Genomic DNA, 19,570 nt, shown 5'->3' on the forward strand with positions numbered 1-19,570 from the left:
GAATATGTACACACATAGATGGGGTGTGCGTATAATTACGTCGAATTTCACAGAAGCAGCAGCGGCGACGGCGACGGCGTATTTATATAATATATTTTGCTGGCGGGGGCAGCTAACGCAATTTCACGGGAAATTTCGCGACGAATCTTGCGACGTCAAATGCAAATGTCCAGCGTAGCAAGTTTGGACGGGCGTCGCACGTCCGGAGGAGCGAGAGCAGTCCGCTAAACCGACAGACAGTCGGAATATTACAGGAACGAACGGCGCAACTTCGTCCTCAAAGCGGAAGTCCTCTCGCTTCTCGGACCGTGTGTATCTTTGTTCCAAACGAGAGGAATAAATTGCCACCAAGTGATCGAGTTATCTCTCTCCCTTATGATAATTAAGAATTCACGTATCGCTCTCGCAAACAGTAGTTGCGCCGAGGCCGGAAAAAGGGCAGCGCGCTTTGATTTCCTCGAAAGGCCAATATACCGGACATCGTTCCCCTCTCGCGAAGTATACACACGAAAACTCGGCAAAGCACTTTGAGGGTGGGAGAGAGAGAGAGAGAGAGAGAGAGAGAGAGAGAGAGAGAGAGAGAGAGAGAGAGAGAGAGAGAGCAACTTTTGAGAGCGAGGAGGGCGATATTTACCCGCTCTCTGGGAGAGGAGCAGGCGGCCGCCCTCAAAAGAGAGGAAACCGAGGGCGACGGCTATGAATATTCAGGGCAAAGTGCCGCTTAACTGGGCAATGAATGAGTCCGTTAGTCCGGCGACGCTGCTTTCTCAAGTGCCCTCTCTCTCTCTCTCCCTCTCTCTCTCTCTCTCTCTCTCTCTCTCTCTCTCTCTCTCTCTGCAGTTGAGGTCAGATTTCAGAGGGGACCTTCTCTATTTGAACGTACGAGGAATTTATTTGGGATGTTATATGTTAAAAAAAATTCGTTATCGAAAAACAATTTTTTCACTACGCAGGCGCACCTACTTTTATCATCCTCAAAACGCAGCGATTTCGAAGATCGCCGCGAAAAACGAGGCGGAATTATTCACGAGATATAACGCGAAAAATCCCGGCTCTTCGGGATTACATAATCCGCTGAGTATGATTCTTCTCTCCTCTCCCTGCGGCAAAGCCTTTGTCCACACACAGACGCGATCAAACGCAGTAGCGCCGGCAGAGAAGAGAGAGAGAAAAAAGTTTGCGCATAAGAGAACCCTTTTCAGCCGGGCGAAGAGTTAATTAGAGTGCAGGGACGTTTACATATGCAAAAATGCTTGTCTGCGCGAAGATACTCGACTTGCGGTACAGCATTATACGCCAGCAAGACGGCCGAGTGAAAAACGAGCGTCGCTGCTGCTGCTGGAGAAAAAAAGAGGGAAAGAGAGTACTCGAGGGATGGAGACAATTGAATTCTGCCCGGACTGGTAGTAGCGGCTTCTTCGTTACTCGCCTGCAAAAAGTAATTCATTGATCTCATGCGCAGCGATGGCCGAGTATAGCTTCCGCACCTATACGTTCTATCATTTCTTTCTTCCTGTATATACGTGTGCTTTTAGTCTTATTAGAGTGTTTTCATGGTTTTGCTAATTTTTGCGCTCCCGTCGCCGCCTCTCGAGAAAAAGCGTAATCCCGCTAAGAAGCGACTGCCGCCGAGGCTAATTTGAATTACAGCTCGTGAATTAATCATACCGAAACACGCGCAGATGGAAGACAAAGAAAAAAAGAAGAATAAGAATTTTCTCGGATTCTCCAGCAGTCGGCGCGGATAATAAGATATTTAGCCGACCCGCTAAGCCGTCTCGCGGTCTAAGAGACTTAGGCCAACGCCGGCGGTCACCCCCCCTCCCCCTGAGTGCATTCTCCTGTTTCTCTCGCTCCGGCCTTTGGGATCATTAATTTAGCGCAGCTTGATGCGGAAGAGAAAGAGACAGACTCTCAGCTCGTCATACAGTGTGTGTGTGTGTGTGTGTGTGTGTGTGTGTGTGTGTGTGTGTGTGTGTGTATCGAGGAAATTGGCCGTGAAAGAGCTGCCGCTTTTTTTGCGTTCCCAGCGATTTGTCCGTCATACGCGGGGGTGTAGTCGACGACAGGCTCGCGTGCCGCATGGAAAATTCAGAGGGACATCGCGTGTGTGTAACGGCGTTGCTGTCTATTCAACGGCTGCTCGCTTCCCGCGGCTGCTGATGAGTATGTTTTACTATGTGTAACCGATCATTTTCCTTGGGAAGGTTATACGTGTGCAGTAATAGTGATACACTATTCATAGAACAAAGAGAGAAGTTAATAAATGATGCTACTCACTTCTTCGGGTCAAAAGGGTCGGTAGGTTATAAGACACGCTTTTTTAGAGACTCACCTGGAACAGAGAAAGAGAGGAAGGTTATTACAGCGGACGAGCGAAATCATACATCCTGTAAGCGGCTTACGAGACCAGCGTACTCATCGAAACTCCTGCACGCGTATACGCTCGCTAATCTCGAAGCCGATGGCGAGAGATCCTTCAATGGCGCAGCCGCGCGATTCACGCTGCAGAACAAAAGGAGCCGATAATCTCGGGCGCATTAATACACAGTCAATGCGCAGTGCGTGGCAGCAGCGGCGGTTCCGTTTTGCACACCTATATAAGGGATAGAGAGAGAGAGAGAGAGAGAGAGAGAGAGAGAGAGAGAGAGAGAGAGAGAGAGAGAGAAGGCAAAGGCGCAGCAGCAGTAGTAGTACAGGTAAACAGATCGGGCATAATAACCATGAGAGAAGCTCCGAGCCGCGCCATTCATCGTCATGCATGCAGTGGAGGCCGCTCGGGCATTCATGATATTCCGCTCGATTGCCGGAGATTGAGGTGACTCGGAGATGGAACCGTAGTGCTGTGATGACTATGCCGGTATAGGGCCTGTAGGAGGAGGGGAATATCTTGTGATTAGGGATGGTTTATCTTGGCACTTGCTATACGGCCGGTGCATGCGATCGGCTTGATACCGTCGATTAGGAGGTTGCGATTGAATTTGAGTTTGGGAAAAGTCGTAATTAAAGCAGGGATTTTGATTCAAGAGCCCTAGATCTTGCGGTTATTCATACCCTGCGCGGAGAATAGCGGTGTGTACAAGGGAAAGCGAGCGAGTCGGTTCGAGCGCATCCATTCATTTTTGCCGCGGCTGAACGCCTCAATTAGCATACTCTCCCTCCGATCCTTATTTTTCACTTAACCACCCCTCCTCTCTCTCTTTCTCTCTCTCTCTCTCTCTCTCTCTCTCTCCCGCTTAATCATCAGTGTTCCCCGTCCTCCCTCACGATTATTATCCCTCGTTCTCCTTACATTATTACACCGCGACCCTTCCTCCTCTACTCTTCTTCTTTCCTTTCGTAATTACCATCTCTACTTCGCGTATGTATAGCAGAGCTTCGTTCGCGCTTGTCCCACTTGCTCGATCTCCGCTGCAGCTCTCCTTTCTTCCGTCGTTAGCAACAAGCTATCTTCGAAGAGAGAGAGAGAGAGAGAGAGAGAGAGAGAGAGAGAGAGAGAAGAGAGAGAGAGAGAGAGAGAGAGAAGGGGTATAGTGGCTGCAGTGGGATGATAGGAACCCGCCGCTCGGAAAATGGAATTAGCATCTCCATTAGTCGCGTGGCATAATGCGATATTACCAGCCCTCGTCTTTCCCGCAGAGGCAATCCGTCGACGCGAGTTGTAGGCATCAGAGCCAAAGGAAGCCGAGACAATGCTTTCGCTCTCTCTCTCTCTCTCTCTCTCTCTCTCTCTCTCTCTCTCTCTCTTGAATTTATGCAGAATACTCTGCCGGTCTCTCTCGTTTCCATATCCGCGGAAGGGTTAGGAATGCCGGAGGATTGCGGTGGCGCCTCGATATCCTCCAGCCCCGGATATGGCTTGGGTAATGAGGCGGAGCCGAGCGATCAGCGTGCACTATCTCAGGAGAGGGATTTTCGATTTCGAAGCGATTATGCTCTCCTTTTTCTTTTCTTCTTCGCTCATAGACATAGGAATTATATAGCAGCCCACAGTACACGGCTAATTTCGTCGAGGAATTGTGTTGCGGGAGAAAAAATTTTGCGGGCGAGTCGCGTAAAATTCGGTTAGAGAGGCAACGAAGCGCGTCGGAGAGAGAAATTGAGATAATAACGGGCCTGTCGTCCTCAGGCGATGCCGCGCGTTTTTAAAATTTTAATCCTCTCCCTTGTTTCCCTCTTCTCTTCTCATCCCCGTTATACTACGCCACAGCAGCAGCAACGACGACGACGACGACACGTGCGGCAGTGATTGAGCGAAAGTTCCGCGCAAAAACAGGCTGGGAGAGAAGACTACGCGTGTATAAGCTTTTCTGTAAAAGCTCGATGACAACGACGATTTTTCATTATCGCGCGTTACACGTCGCGCAATTAGAATAATTGCAGAGACGCGGAGATCGAATAAATAAGTCGTAATTATAACGGTAAATAACGCGAGCGCTGCAGCAACGGGTAAACACGGCAAAGTAGCGCGAAATAGTAAACAGACGTCGCGAGATATCAAACAAGTATACAATATAATCTCAGGGAAACGGAGTCGCGGCGGCGAAGATAAAGGCAATAAACCGAGACGTCGAGCAGTGCACACACAACCGACTGGTTATTAAATCGCTCGATATCTAACTGCAGCACAGCAGTTCTCGAGATTCAAAATCGCGAGCTTTTTCTCTCTCTACCTCCCGCTGAGTCACACAGTCTCGCGCGAGCGACAAACGACCGTAGGTGTTTGAGTTTGGGAAAGAAAGTTATGCGAGCTTTTTTTCTCTCTCTCTCTCTCTCTCTCTCTCTCTCTCTCTCTCTCTCTCTCCCTCTCACCGAAAGTTCCGAGAACTGCGCGCCTCATTAAACCGCGAGAGCTGAGTCCGGGGAAACCGTTGCAACTATAATAAATCGTGGATATTTGTTGTGCGTATGACAGACCCGACAGCAGCGCGAGCGCAAGTTCAGCCGAGTCGAAAGGAATCGGACGCAAAGAATCAGCGGGGCAATCATCGGGCGCTGCACAGGTACCAAACAGGTTTTCACGCATGCGCGCGCACGGCCTCTTCTCCCTCTATATCGAGTTATAAAGATAACAAGTACACACACAGGCAAATACAGATATACAGACATAGAGCTTGCAGAGCGTGTAGAGCGAGGAAGAGCTTCGTCATAGACGTTTCGCCGTTGCGTTGCCGAGGGGGTTAATTAACGCGCGTTCCGCAGCTCTGCGCGCGCGTCGTCCCCCGTGCAGTAATTGGTTTCGCCCCAGGAAAAACGGGGTTAACGATTTCGCGCAGCGACAAGCCGTGAAAAACTAGCGCCGGCGGAGAGCTATACGCACATCTATATATACACACAGATCTCTCGTCGTCTAGCTGCCTTTTACAGACCGGATTTCGGCGCTTTTTCCAAATCTTGTTGCAGCTTCTTTTTATCTTTCGGTCGTATAAGCGACGTAAAACTGGAAACGTTTATCCTTCTTTTTATCATAGTCGAGCTTGCAAGCCCATTAAAATACCGACAGACCTCGAAGCCATTAAAAAGCTCGCACAGGAGCCGAATTCCAGCGTGTCATTTCCAAAGAAAAATGATGAGGATACGCGCGCGCGGAGAGAGGAAAGAAGGAGGAATTTGCGGAGGCCGAATTTTTCAAATCGCCCGGGTGACTCTCGGATAGGAGCTAGGCAACGCGATAACGATAATTACCGAGAGCGAGAGCTGCGAGGCCGTTTAATGATGGCGCTGATATCTGGGTGATCGAGGCGGTTGAACTATGCGATGGAGCTCCGAGAGTGGATTAATGTCCGGAGCTATGTCGAAATTTCGGGGAGACCTGCAGTACAGCAAAGCGGATCATCCTGTCGAGGAAAGAAATTGATGGATATCTCTGGATGGAATTTGGGCGCCAAATTTGAATGTGAGAAGGTACGTTCGAATGCTCGTGGGAGCTGGGAAAATAAGCATATTCAATATTTTTTGTGCGCAGTATATGGTAAACGACGAATTACATACTGGCTGTTTTGTGAATATTTATTATCGGCCGGAATATAACGAGCCGCGCGTGTCAGTGTATAACGCGGGACGTGTATAAGGAGGGTCTCGAGAGCTAGCAGGCTATTTTTGGAAATCTCTCCTCCCCGGAGAGAGAGAGAGAGAGAGAGAGGCGGGAAAATCTGGTTATAACGCTTGAACGATCGAGTGCGCGCTCTTCGAGAGGGACCCCTGGAAATCCTGTTTGCGGACTATAATGTCTTTTTGATACACGCGTGGAATAAATAATGAAACGCGGGAGCTACTCTCGCACCGCGTTACACGTCGAATCGCAGGACCGCGAAACAAGCACAGAAACGAGTGCTTTTGCTTCTCTGTACACACTGTACGTATTAGAAGAAAAAAAGAGCCAAGCAAAGGCGAACGAACGATTGACTGCGATGCGGCGAACGGGTGCTTGCGAAGCTCTTTGAAGTCTCGAGTGGCAGGAAAGGTGGAAATAATTAAAAGCACTGAGAGGCTCTCCATCGAAGACCATTAGTGGCATCGATGCGTGCACCGCTGCTGTAGTGCTGTAAAGGAGAAAAATACCCGCAGCGCGCCGAGAGTTACTATATTGTTCCGTGATCGAACGTACATAAGTGCTCGCGTATACGCTCGAACAATTGAATAACGCAGAACTAACGCTCGCTAATTCATCCCGAAAAGTGCGCAAAAAGAGAATCTCAGTTGAAAATCTCCCCCAACCTCTGCCGCGTCCTGTCCAAGTTTTTAGCGTCCGCTACAGCGTAATTAAACCCGTGTTCCGCTGTTTCTCCGTCTGTCCGCGAGCGCGAGCTTTCGCTTTTTTACTGCCTCCACGCCGCCTCTATAGAGCCTTGGGAAAAAAAAGACGCCGAGCTGACGCGCAGCTGCGGGAATTCTTAATTTGACTGCCGGCCGCGAGATTGCAAAATATTTTCACCGCTCGCTCGTCGCCACTGCCACCGTCCTTTCTTGCGCCTATCGCGTGGGCGGCGAGAGCTTTTTTACGAGCGGCGCGTTTCTCATTTTCGACGGTTTACACGCCGACGGAACAGACCTTTTTACGGCTCTTATTTTCTCTTGGGCTTGTTTTTCTCGCTTTGTCCTCGCATGTGTCCAGGTTTTATTGGCGGCTTTAAAAATTTTCGTCGACCACGCCGATGGAATAAAAAGCAGCGCGAAAAATCGTTAACCTTGAAAAAAGCTCGCCGCGCGGAATGGTACCAGAGCACGTCGCTCGGAGAGTCACGAAGCTCGAGAGGCGCTGCGCACACGACCTAATTAATTTAGCGGTTATTAGCCCGCTCGCTGATAATCCCAGAGACGCAGCTCGCGGGTGCAAATTGTTGCCTTTCTCGGGACGACGCGATGGCGCAAATGCTTTTATTCCGTGCCGATACCCTCCGCCGGTTTTCCCTCTCTCTTGGCGTCATTCGTACACGCGGCGGCGGCGGCGCTGTATAATCCGCTTGTGTGCGCGCGTAGCTGCTGGAAATTCAATAGCGACACGAGCTAGCGCCCACGTCGGCTCTGCCCTCGTGTAATTAACGATCGGAAGAATAATTTCAGAGCGATGAAGATTAACGGGGCCGTGTTGAAAGCTCCGAAAAACGTCGGGAGAAGCTTCTACTTCGAACATTACAAAGTCAAACTTCGAAAGAGAGAGAGAGAGAGAGAGAGAGAGAGAGAGAGAGAGAGAGAGAGAGAGAGAGAGAGAGAGATGCATGGCGGTGCGCGGGCTTCTTTCGGGGGCGCAAACTTTTTCGGCGTTCGACACTCCATCGAGCTTCGTTACAAAACTCGAGAGGCCAGGGATATCAGATATCTGCGCGTAGCTCTCCAGTATCCTCATCGTTTGTTGTTCGCGAAAGTATGGCCCGGCGCTGAAGTGAAACTGGAGTCGGGCGCAAAGAGATGTAATTTGACTTACACGAAAGTTTCTGGCCTTTTTGTTATATTTGCTGAAGAGAGAGAAAGAGAAGCTTCGAGCTGCGGAATCGATCCGACCCAAACGTCAATCAGGATAAACGTGCTTTTATCAACGCGAGTAAGGGGGTGCAGTAATTATTGTTCGGCAGGTGTAGGAAGCAATTATTTCGATTATTTCCACGCGGACACTTGTATGCGAGCGCGCGGCTCGAGCGCTGGCGCGGACAACATGATCAATCATTGGAATAATGAATTCGCGCGTGCGAGCGCTATAACCCGTACGTCGCTGCTGCAGGCTGTTTGTTATATATATGAACGCGTTACCTTTGTGCCGAATGAGTGAGGACAATCGCTCAACAAGTTTATATACACGTTTCGGCCTCGACTGGTCCGATTAAAATATTAACGGCCTCTCAAGCGGTGACGCGTTTTATCGAGCTTTCAGCGGCGGGAAATTCAAAATCGATGGTAATGAGAGAAATAGAGAGAAAAAGAATCAACTCCCTCATTCCAGAAATAGCCGAGGCCGCAAACGGTCTGCGCAGCTCAGCGGGGTGTCCAGCTCTGCATTTGAGCGTTCCGAGCTTCAAACGCGTCAACGTGCCTCATACCTCTCCGCATGCAGCAGGGAGAGCCGGGATCAATTTATACGCGAGAGAGTAGAGCAGCGCGCGGTGCTCGTGACAGTGCCGCGGGCCAATTCACGCGCGCGTCCGGCGCCGGTAATTAAACTGCGGTTCGGCTCACGCACCTGCCGGATTCTGCAGACGACGACGACGGCGTCAGTCACACTCAGGCGCAGCTGCGCGCGGTTTGACGAAAAATTTTCGCTATTCCCCTCTCACCCTCCCTCCCTCTATTTTTTTCGCATTTCCTCTCTCTCTCTCTCTCTCTCTCTTTCTCTTTCTCTCTCTCTCTCTCTCTCTCTCTCTCTCTCTCTCTCTCTCTCTCTCTCTCTGTACATACGGGACGGATTGAAATTATATCCGGCAATATTCGCTTCATGATTTGTCTGACAGGCGTTGTTAGTTCGAAATGAACGACGGAATACTGACACTATACAGAGCGAGAGCCTATAAGGACGGGTCGATACGCGAGCGCGCGTACACGGCTGAAAATTAATTAACGTAAACATCGAAATCGGAGCGGCTTGCAACGGATTTTCGTCGAAATACCTATCCCGACAGACTTCCCCGCGGAATATCGGATGTTCCAACTTTCGCGCCTCGGGCTTCTGTGCAGATGCTGGGCGAGGGAGGGAAGTGCATGATTTATGGAATCCGCATATAGCGCACGTCGAACTCTCCGGGAATTCGGCCGTCTCCTAGAGAGAGAATACCCAAGCTTAGCGCGTCCACTCGCGCGACAATTGATTTACACGCCGAGCCCTGTACACTGCTCCTTCGGAAGCCTTCGTCGATCCCCGGCTACTGGCGTAATTGCTCTCGGCTTGGCAGTTTGGTAATCCTTCGCTCGATGTACCGTGAAAAATCTCGCCTCTATACCCTCGCGCGACAAATTACACCTGTTAATTAAAACCATCCGCTCGAGCCTCTCCACCTACGCGCACTGAATATTTAGACTCCGCCGCGCGGTGATCTGTATGAAACTTTGATCGATCACCGCCCGAGTAAAAGTTGCCCGTGGATTCCCGGCCCATTCAGCGACAGAGTATCGCACCTGCAACTCTTCCATCACTTTCCGCCGCGTTTTTTTTTATTTGCCCTCCTCCTTCTTCAGAGCGCGCTTCGCCGGGCACTTTGCGTCGGGCCGAGAAAAGTTGGCGCCTGCGCCAATAGCGTCCATACAGCTTCGTTAATAATCGATCGATTCTATGCGCTACATGTATACACACTCTTTTCTGCACGTCTATACGCGTGTGAATTCACGCGAAGGGAGGCGGCTTATTGTTTTTAGAAAGTTGAAATTAATCGCGAACTCGCCGGAGCTGAAGGAATACGCCTCGTCCATCATCGCGGCGGAGGCGAAAACGCCGATGATTGTAGCTGCGGAGCTTTGCGGCTATCGATCGTTGCCTGATTTATAAGGGAAGTGCCTTGATTGGCGAGTTTCTTCGGATCGGTGTGTATTGTTCGTAATAACGTGGCAGTTGACTTCGAGATTATGACGTCAGAGGATATACGGCATTAAAGAAAGCGAATCTCGTGACGTTGATCCCATTACCTAGGCTTTCCCTCGTTCCGACGACGTCAGCAGCCGGTCATCGACTTACCGGTACATACACGTGCGGTAAATAATCCATTACCTTGAATTAGTCACTCGCTGACGTCATCGTCAACGTCCCAAACACGCGCACGCGATATTCCACCCACATCTCGTCCACAGCGTTACGACGACGACCAAACTCCGCATTCTCGAATTTCGCGAAACGAATCGATTAATTTCAGCCCTTTCAGGCGTCACAATCGCGTATAACCGTTTCGACAACCCAATCACGCTTCGCGTAAAATCTCAGCTTGCAATAATCGAGTCAAAGGACGCATCAGCCGAAGAAGCGAAAAAAACTCATCTCCTCGACCAAAGCCAAGAAGACTAGTGCTACTGCTCCCCGGGCGGTCTTTCCAAAAGCTCAAGAACGGCGAGAGGCCAGTGTATATATACATCTCGCAAAGCCCAGAGCAGAGATCCCGCCGGCAGAGCAGCAGTAGCGCATCTCGCCAGAATAAAAGCGTCGGCGGAGGCTGGGACAAACGATCCTCGGGGCGATCTCTCTTCCTCTCAACATTATGCGACTCCGACTCTCCGAGCGAAACACTTGCGCTAACTCGGAGTACGGACAACAACTTGACGCCGGAGAGAGCAGTATCCTGTGCTGCAGAGAGAGAGAGAGAGAGAGAGAGAGAGAGAGAGGAAGGCTGGCTGGGAGAGAGAGAAGGGGGGGGGGTAAAAGTTAGGAGCACGGTCGGGCCTCTCTGGAGCATTCTTGGCAACCGTAAATTAAGCGGAGTGGCGAGCTGCTGCGAGAAATGGGCTTGTCTTGTACCAGCGAGAGAGGAAGGTAATGTAAATAAGCCTGGTTGACCTTTGAGACTATAGCTCTGCTGCGTGAATTTTTCTTTTTTATTCTGCGGCCGTATTTTACCTCTTTTCCGGCATTATGGAATAGTTCTCGTGCAAGTGGCTGTAAATAGGTCGCGACGAGGAATTTTAATCGTCACGAGATTTAAGATTGTGCGATAAAGTTTCGCGGAATAGAAGTAGTCATCGTCAAAAAGCGAAGCGGCGCATCTCGATGTAAGCTCGGTAATCGCTTGTAAATCAGCGCGAATTTCATCGGGTCTCGGAATTATAAAGTCGCCGACGACGACCCAGATTCGAGTCAGTGAGTAGTCGTGTCTGTCAAGATGAAGCTGTTCGCCGTTGTACTCGTGTTTTTCGCATTGGGATCGAGTTCGGTAAATCGACTGATTTCTGGATCGTTGTGTGACGTTATACGCTCGTTGTTCAAACACACGATTTTGGGTTTCAGGTCGCTCTCGATGAGGAGGAACGCGGAGTGCTGCGTCAGATACGTAACGTTTGCGTTGTCGAATCTGGCTTGAGTCCATGTGAGTAAAATTGTTGTTTAGATATAGGGTGTAAGATATTCTTGTCTATACACAGATGAAAATTCTTTGCGCAGACGAGCTTGGATTCATCTACAGAGCCATTCGTCCAGCCAAAAAGTTGGCGCAGGCTTCGAGATGCGTCATCCAGAAAATTAGCGTAAGTCGAACTGAGTGAATCACTTCTAATTAATTCATTGATATCGACGCCGTTTTTTAACAGGAACTACAAAGCGAAAATGAGACAGTAAAACACATCGCTGACCGCGGGAAGGCTGCCCTCGCGAACGCTCCTATTTCAAATATCGCGGACAACGTCCTAGGCTCCTGTCAGAATTTGCGTAAGTTACCTCGATCGAACGTTTATCAAGCGAACAATCGAGAAATTAACGTAACACGATCGTTTCAGTTGGACAAAATGGCTGCATACAGGTGTTGGAACTCGCAGCCAAGATCATCGACAACCTCCGAAGCCGACGGCAATAAGTACCCGATATAAATCCCAAAATCTTACGCTAATATCTCACGATGTGTAACAACGCAAATAAAAGTCTACTCCAATCGCATCTCTCCACGTCGTAAATCACCGACTGATAAAAAAGCGTAGCAGATTTACAATTTCTCCTCGCCCGCATAAAAATATCGAGTACGACGACGACAATCTCTTCGTATACATTCCGCGAGAGATAAGAGCCTAAGCCATCACGCGCAGATAAAGCTCGGACAGAATTGCGCTGTACGTATATAGCCGAAAGTGCTCCCGTCCCTCTCTCGAATTAAGCGTCAATTTAATTTTCACCCGTAAATCGCCGCCTACGAATTGGCGGCTCTTCTCTCACTCCCTTTACTCTTCAAGTCATTCCGCTTTCTCTCTCTCTTTCTCTCTATCCCTTTCCTCGAAATTCATTTCAAGGCAGCGCTTTTCCTCGTTTTCTCCCCGGCGCAGTTGTTCGTCCGGCCGCAAGAAGCAGCAATAAACGTCAGGGCGCGCGAACGGTAATTAAAACTAAAGATCCGCCGCGCGCGCGAGAGAGCGAAAAACAACAGTCGGCGCGTGAGGCCTCGGAGCTGCTCTGCTGCTGAACTGGGGGGATTGGAAAGAGTCGAGGGAGTGTGTGTATGTGTGTGTCTACACGTATATACAGGGAGGGAGAAACAACAGACGGCTTCGCTCGAGAGGAATGATAGGAAAATAGTCGATTCACCGTAGCGGGACGTTGCGGAAATTCGGGAGAGTCGCTGCGTACCCTCCACGTTTCTTTATATATTACGATGAGAGGTATAGAGTCGGCTGCATAATTCATCAGGACCTGTTTGCGCTTATTCCCGGCTCTGCATATTTAACTCGTCGCGCGTCGTTCCATAATGGATACTGCGCAGAGCTGCGAAAAAATAGCGGCGTTCGCGGGAATGGCCAATCGTAACGTTTCCAAACGATACAGGGTGTATAAAGGAGGGTGCGGGAAAAGGGTTGCCGTCGGCGGAGAGAAGAAAACAATGAAGTAATTGAAACGGGAAAGACGTGATAGGGAGCGCGCAGGAGATTAGACGAGAGAGAAAGAGCGAGTTCTACTCGCGTTCTCGGCGAGCTTAATGACCAAAGGGGGTGATACAAAAATAAGAGAAGGACATTCGGGGCCGAGCGAGAAAGGAGATTGACCCGCTTCTCGCTCGTCGCGGAAGAAAACAAGTTCTCGCACACACCCCCATCCGCCGGCGCTGGATTAGGGCAAGCGTGAAAGACTATTGACGTCTAATTTCGAATGCCCTGATGAAATTTCTCGCGCCTCGATATTTCACTGGGCCGTCGCGCGTTTTCAGAGAAAATACCGCTTCTTCTCTCTTCAAGGAACGAAAAAAAAAGGAATCGTCCACAGCGCTATTCAATATCGTGCACAGCCAATCTAATTTCGCCGGCCGGATATGGGCTGTACGCGTATATAGAGCGCGGAGCTAATAATTTCCGCTCCAAATGAGGCGGAACACGGTCAAACGGAGAAAGAGACACGACGCAGATTTCGCTGGGGACAATATAGGAGTAGGCGGTGGGAAATCTATGTGCGCGAGCGAGCGCGGGAAGTTCGGAAACATAAAATAACTTTGCCTTTGCCTCCAGCTTCTTCTTTCGTCGAGTTATCGACCCTCCCCAGGTGCCTCTTCGTTTCTTCCGCGCTACATACGCCAGACACGCGCGCGCGAGCGATTTTTTTTTGTCCGCGTCGATCTCCTCCTTTACATACACATACACATGGATATTTAAAAGAGACTCACGAAAAAACGAGAGAGGTACTGGCCTCATGAATAAAATCGCCGAGAGTAAGCATCCAACATAATTTCTCGCTGCTGCAGCGCAAGAGCCATCCGGAAACAAAAGCCGGGACACAACAGAGGGAAAGAGAGAGAGAGAGAGAGAGAGAGAGAGAGAGAGAGAGAGAGAGAGAGAGAGAGAGCGGGAATCACTCGGCTCTGATAAAAAATTCCGCGAGTGTACCCGCCGTACCTCACATCTCCATTCTCCTCTCGCGCGCATTCTCCTTTATGATTTTCTCTCCCTCTCGCTGCAGCGCTAAAAGCCGTTTGCGCGAAGCATCCCGAATTGCGTTATTATGCGCGAGGGCTTCAAAGATCCGCCGAGTATCTGTCAGAGCGTGTCTGAGTACTGCAGCCCTGGAATTTCGTATTTTTAGCGACGACGACCTTTAGCTCGCGCGACTGAGGGGCTACGCACTTCAGTTCAGTTCGTCGTTATCGCTCTATCGTATCGGAGTGTGTTAAAGCACGCGTCGATGGATGATTTTTTAAAAAAAGCTCTGCGACATTACGGCGAATTCCCGCGGCTAACTCGCCTAGAGGTAAACGTTTTCGCGATTGAAAGCGAATCCAATCCGCGCCTAAGGAAGCAATATAACACTCGCTAGCGCTTTGAAGTCCGCGGCCGCTTGCGCGTAATTGAAAAAATTCCTCGCCCACAGCCATGATGATCATCCGAGCCGGCATAATTCCCTGCAGCGAGAGAAGAAAACTCTCTGCCGCGTGCGAGCGCGACTCTTAAGCTTAATTCAAGCTCTGTTTACCGAGCAGAAGAAGAAGAAGAAGAAGAAGAAGAAGTGGGAGAAATAAAGAGCGCAGCGGGAAATATAAATTTTTGCCCAAGTTGATGCTCAAAGAAGGGAGGAGAGGGGGCGGAATACAAGAGAGGCGAAAGGAACTCTCATCAGGACTCAGCGCCGCGGAAGAGAATTCTAGCTCGGCTGCTGTCGGCGGAAACTTATTAAATATTTCCAGCGCATATCATTTCGTTATACAACCACTTGTGATGTGTATGTATATCGTATACGTTATACATATAGATGGATTCTTCGCTGTATACGCCACGAGAGCTTGTTAAAAAGCCGCCGGCCTCGCCGTGATTAGCCTTTTCTTTGAACTTTGATTTCGTTCGTCGGCGGGGAGCTTTTTTTTCGCTCGGGTTATATATACACGACGACGAAGCGTATAACACACGTTAGAATTGCGCGAGTAGGCGCTGTTTAAACTTTACAACTTTTTCCCTCCGGTATACGTGTTTGAATTTACCGCGCTCGGCTCCGACCGACTATTTAATTAAAGCTTCGTTCCTTCAAAAAGGCATTTTCCAAGCGTGACGGCCTTCTCTCAAATTTTCCCGGCGCACACCGACGTTTAATTTTACATACTGCACATTTCTCTCCTGCTAATTTTCTCCTCTCCTCTCGACCTTTTCATTTGAATTAATTTTCCCGCGCCGCGGCGAAAAGAAGCTCTCGCGGAATTCGTCTTCGACAATGATGCGCTTCGTGTACACACTGCAGTGTGTATGTAGTATACGTCGGAGAATTATATACCATGAAAGAGCTGCGAGTGTAGTAGCTGGAGAGAAATGTTGCGTGGGATGAAAAAGTTTTGAAAGCCGCAGTAATGAAAATTGCCTTTAGTTCGTTCTACCCTTTGTCCAGCGCATATATAATATCTTTTTTACGTACAGAATTATCTTATGTAATCTATAGATCTGTCAAAGAGCGATACCCTGTTTGAAAACAATTTTCATTCGCAAATCCGAAACTGCAGCCGAACCAGCTGAGTTTCCTCCGAGCATTCAGATTCATCCGGGTAAAAGCTCGTAAAATCGACGGCACTCCGGAGCACCTGAAGCGCTTGCAACAGCAGTAAGGCGCAGACACTCACACACGTGTCGGTAACGAGTCGAGTTGCGGTGGACTTAATTAAAGGAGGAGCCCACTAGCCACGCCGATCGTAACGCGCCGACTTATCGCCCCCGGCAGTCGTCGCGTGTAGAAAACGATGCGGCCGTTGCAGCTTACGATCTCCCCCCTCTTTACTCCCGCACTGTTTTCCTTGCAATTTCGAAATTATGAACTACGCAGCCCAAGCCGGTTTGATCGAGTATAAGTTATCGCGCGATCGAACGAGCGAACGCGTGACACACAGCTCGGTCGGATAAGTAGCATATAGGAAAAAAATATTGGAGAAAGGGACACACGGGCGCGCCCCTGTTTGCCGAGAGCAAACGTCGGAACTTTTCCCCGGGCTCGATAATTGCCGGCGATGATTGTCAATGTTTGCCGTCAACGGCGTGTTTCCGAACTTTCGGACACACGGGTATTAGATTATTACGAGGAGGAGCGCTGGAGTGGCGTGTGTTTAAAAAGTCGGAAGAGAGAGAGAAGCCCCCGAGAAAAGCTCGTCGCGCACAAGGGCGACGTCGAGGAAACGAAAAAAAAAAGAAAAAATATATAGAAGGACGAGGCCGCACACAATGCGCGAAAGAGGACATTCGTCGCGTGATCGACATCCCTGCTCTACTCTCCTGCTCATTGTCAGGAGGAGAAAAACGCCGCTGGCGGCTGAAACGTTAATTTTAATGAAGGCTTACATAGAGAGAGATAGAGAGAGAGAGAGAGAGAGAGAGAGAGAGAGAGAGAGACGGCGCATTTTTGCCACCCGTTACATTTTGCGTGCTCGCGTATTAATTAAAACTCCGTCGCGAGCTCTGTGTGCGCGTATACTCGTTCAAAGGGAATGCAGCCCAGGCGACGAGGAAATACACGTAGATATAGAGAAATTTCGAATCGAAAGCTACTTTTCTCGGGACGAGCAACACGAGCGTGTCTTGTTATTGTCTAAATAATAAAAGATACTCGTTATAACGCGGTTCGATGATGTCGCGGCGCTAATGGACTCTTATACTTTATTTAAACAAAAGCTCTCGCCGCGCTGTTTTTCTCCAAAAGAGAGAGAAAAAAACCTTCTTCCGGGTATATGAATTATTTTTGCGCGCATTCGCATTATCAATCATTTCGACGCTAGCGCACCGCGGTCCTTGCTTCCCGTGTTTTTGCTGCTGTCCGTCGCCTCACCACGCGACTCCGGCGTCGGCTCTTTGAATAAGTAATCGCAATCGGATGAAAACTGTCGTGTCGCGGGATTAACGCGTCAGGGCTTTGTACTCTCTCTCTCTCTCTCTCTCTCACTCACTCTCTCTCTCTCTCTCTCTCACTCACTCTCTCTCTCTCTCTCTCTCACTCACTCTCTCTCTCTCTCCGAGTCCACGATTTTTCTCTAATGCGAGTGAGAGAGAGAGAGAGAGAGAGAGAGAGAGAGGCGGTAATTCTGCGAGGGAAGCTCGTGCGCAGTTTCTAAAAAGTTACGCCGTATAATTGCTTATTAAACGCAGTAGTCATACGGCGTAATTGAAATGAAAACTTCTAAAAGCACTCTGTAACGAAACAACTCTCGGCGCAGTAGAGGCAGCGTTTATTCATTGCATCAAGATCGTAATAATTAGCCATGACTACTTACTTACGAACTTATTACGAGGAAAGTTGTCAACAAACTAGGCGATTTCGCTTACCTGGAACAAAAAGAGAGAGACAAAGTTTTAAGCTTTGCTGTGTATATATATATATATATATATATATATATATATATATATATATATATATATATATATATATATATATATATATATATATATATATATATATATAGTATAGCTCAATGTTTTTACTCTACCAACGTAAACCGAAAAATTATCACACGTCGTTATACGCAGCTTCTCGCGCGAGTAGATAAAGTCGCGGATCGGTCAGCCGCGGAAAAATTATTTACACCTCGAGAATATCAAACGAGAAAGCGAGCCGTGCCCCGCCCTTCCAACTCGAAGAAGAAGAAGAAAAAAAATATAAAGAAAGGGACTGTGTACGGAGTAAGTAAGAGAAGCGAGCTCGAGACGGTAACAAAGTAAGCGCGACAAAAGACGAGCGAAATAAAGAGACGCAGAGAGAGAGAGAGAGAGAGAGAGAGAGAGAGAGAGAGAGAGAGAGAGAGGGTGGCCCTTTTAATAACGGATTCGTGTCTCGGGCAACCTCAGCTTTCTTAAGACGCGGCGCGTAAAGTGCCTCCCGGCAATATCTTCCGATTACGGGCTAAGTAAAGCCCGGCCGCCGGCGACGCTCTCGCGCTAGCTCTCACGCTCTTAGACACGAGGCTTTATATGCCCTCTCTCTCTCTCTCTCGCTTTCTCTCGTGTTCTCGCCGGGTCAAAATTGCAATGAAGCGCAGTAGTGCGAGCTCGCTGCGCTTAATGAGACGTGAGAGGGCTGCTGGCTCGGCTGTATTTTTTTCGCTCCCTCTCCGTATTATAATAGTACCGACGAACCTCTCGAAAATCCATTTCCGAAGCTTTCTCGGAAAATATTTCGACTAATTACCCTCCAACGCAGCCCTGAGGGACTCGGGTAAACGAACTGCAGTGTGATTTATTCTAATTAAATAAAGTGCACGCGCGCGAGGGGGTTGATTTAAAGGGTCGCGACCGATTCGCGCGCTTCTTCGAGAAAGTCGCCGTGGCTCATTAAAACCGCAGCTCGCGCGCGATAGAGGGAGATAAAAACAGCAGAGGTTCTTAATGGCGCTTATTACTCCGCCGTCTCTATTTTTCGTCCGCGGGGAAATCAAGCGCGTGGAGCCGCATAATTAGCATCGTCCCGCATCGCTACTTAGTTCTCCGCTGCGTGCTTCTTTATTTTTTTCGGGGGGCTGTAAACTTGACGACCCAGTTCAATGTAAGCAGACGTCGCATCGATCGTGTTATATACGACGGTTGTGAAATTACAACAACGATCGTCATCTATATCGATGCTTGATTATTATAGACACTCCGAGCAATCGGTTGTTAATTACGAGATGCAGTGGAATTCGAAGGACAGCTCGATACACGGCAAAAATTCTCTCGGAGAGGGAGTATATATTGTGCGGCAGGTGCGCGCAAGTCTCTCGGAGAGTCGTATCCCAGAGGAGCATAGCCCTCCTCGATTGCCCGACGCTACGGCAATTATACGTTCGAGCGACTACCGCTATACTATACCTACTATCTCCCTCCTTCGTTTTAATGCTGTACACAGACGTATACCTACTCACTGGATGGCTCCCAGTCGTCGAAATATCGTTATTTAGGGAGCTTGCTTCGCAGTTTCGATCAACGAGGCGTCGCGAGAGCCCACTACGCGGGATACACGGAATCAGCGCAGAAGAACCCTGGTAGAAACGTTAACGGTTAATAAGCTAAGTTTTGGGCCACTTAGCTAAGTTGTGGTTAACAATTTAAATAAATAAGAGTTTAAACATTATAAATGCATAGAAAAATATCTTGCAATCGTGAAACATCCAAATATTTGTAATAAAACATGCAAACGTGCAAGAAAAAAGGAAAAAACAATTTTTAATTTAAAAATAATACTGTGTTGGTATAATAGACACACATCACTAAAATATTAGCAACATTTTGCTTTACATTCATATTTGATAATAATGGTCAACTAAACTTTTTAACGGGTTTCACTCGTTAATTTTCTACCAGGGAAGAAGCGGTTCAAAGAACGGTCGAAGTCGATCATCATCTTCTTTAATTATGCAGCGCCAGCGGCAGAGAGAAGACAGTCTCGGGGGCTAGCGCACGTACGCAGCAACTCCCTATACACTGTGGTCTGGAAATAGATTGCGCCGATCGATACGCGATGTAAGAACGAGTGTATAGAGACGAG

The 19,570-nt window shown here is 48.8% G+C and overlaps 2 protein-coding genes across 9 annotated transcripts in view; one reads left to right on the forward strand and one right to left on the reverse strand.

Annotated features, from left to right (window-relative positions):
• The window catches only part of LOC100121596 (CUGBP Elav-like family member 4), a 566,446-nt gene that overhangs the window by 164,303 nt on the left and 382,573 nt on the right, over positions 1–19,570 (reverse strand). The window contains exons 1-2 of one of the 8 annotated variants that reach the window (XM_032596163.1): positions 17,328–17,380; positions 2,281–2,335 (exon numbers count right to left, since the gene is read on the reverse strand). The exons of 5 other annotated variants lie outside the window; for them this stretch is intronic. The gene's annotated coding sequence lies outside the window, so the exon portion shown is untranslated. Of the gene's footprint in view, positions 1–2,280; positions 2,336–17,327; positions 17,381–19,570 lie in introns of those variants that run through there. 2 more of the 8 variants (XM_032596164.1, XM_008218118.4) reach the window with 2 other exon arrangements.
• LOC100121395 lies at positions 10,656–12,055 on the forward strand. The gene is made up of 5 exons (XM_001606254.6): positions 10,656–11,339; positions 11,414–11,492; positions 11,567–11,649; positions 11,713–11,830; positions 11,899–12,055. The coding sequence occupies exons 1-5, from the start codon at positions 11,289–11,291 to the stop codon at positions 11,973–11,975; spliced, it is 408 nt and encodes a 135-aa protein (XP_001606304.1). The 5' UTR covers positions 10,656–11,288; the 3' UTR covers positions 11,976–12,055.

This window comes from Nasonia vitripennis, chromosome 1 (genome assembly GCF_009193385.2).
Source record: "Nasonia vitripennis strain AsymCx chromosome 1, Nvit_psr_1.1, whole genome shotgun sequence".
Classification (NCBI taxonomy): domain Eukaryota; kingdom Metazoa; phylum Arthropoda; class Insecta; order Hymenoptera; family Pteromalidae; genus Nasonia; species Nasonia vitripennis.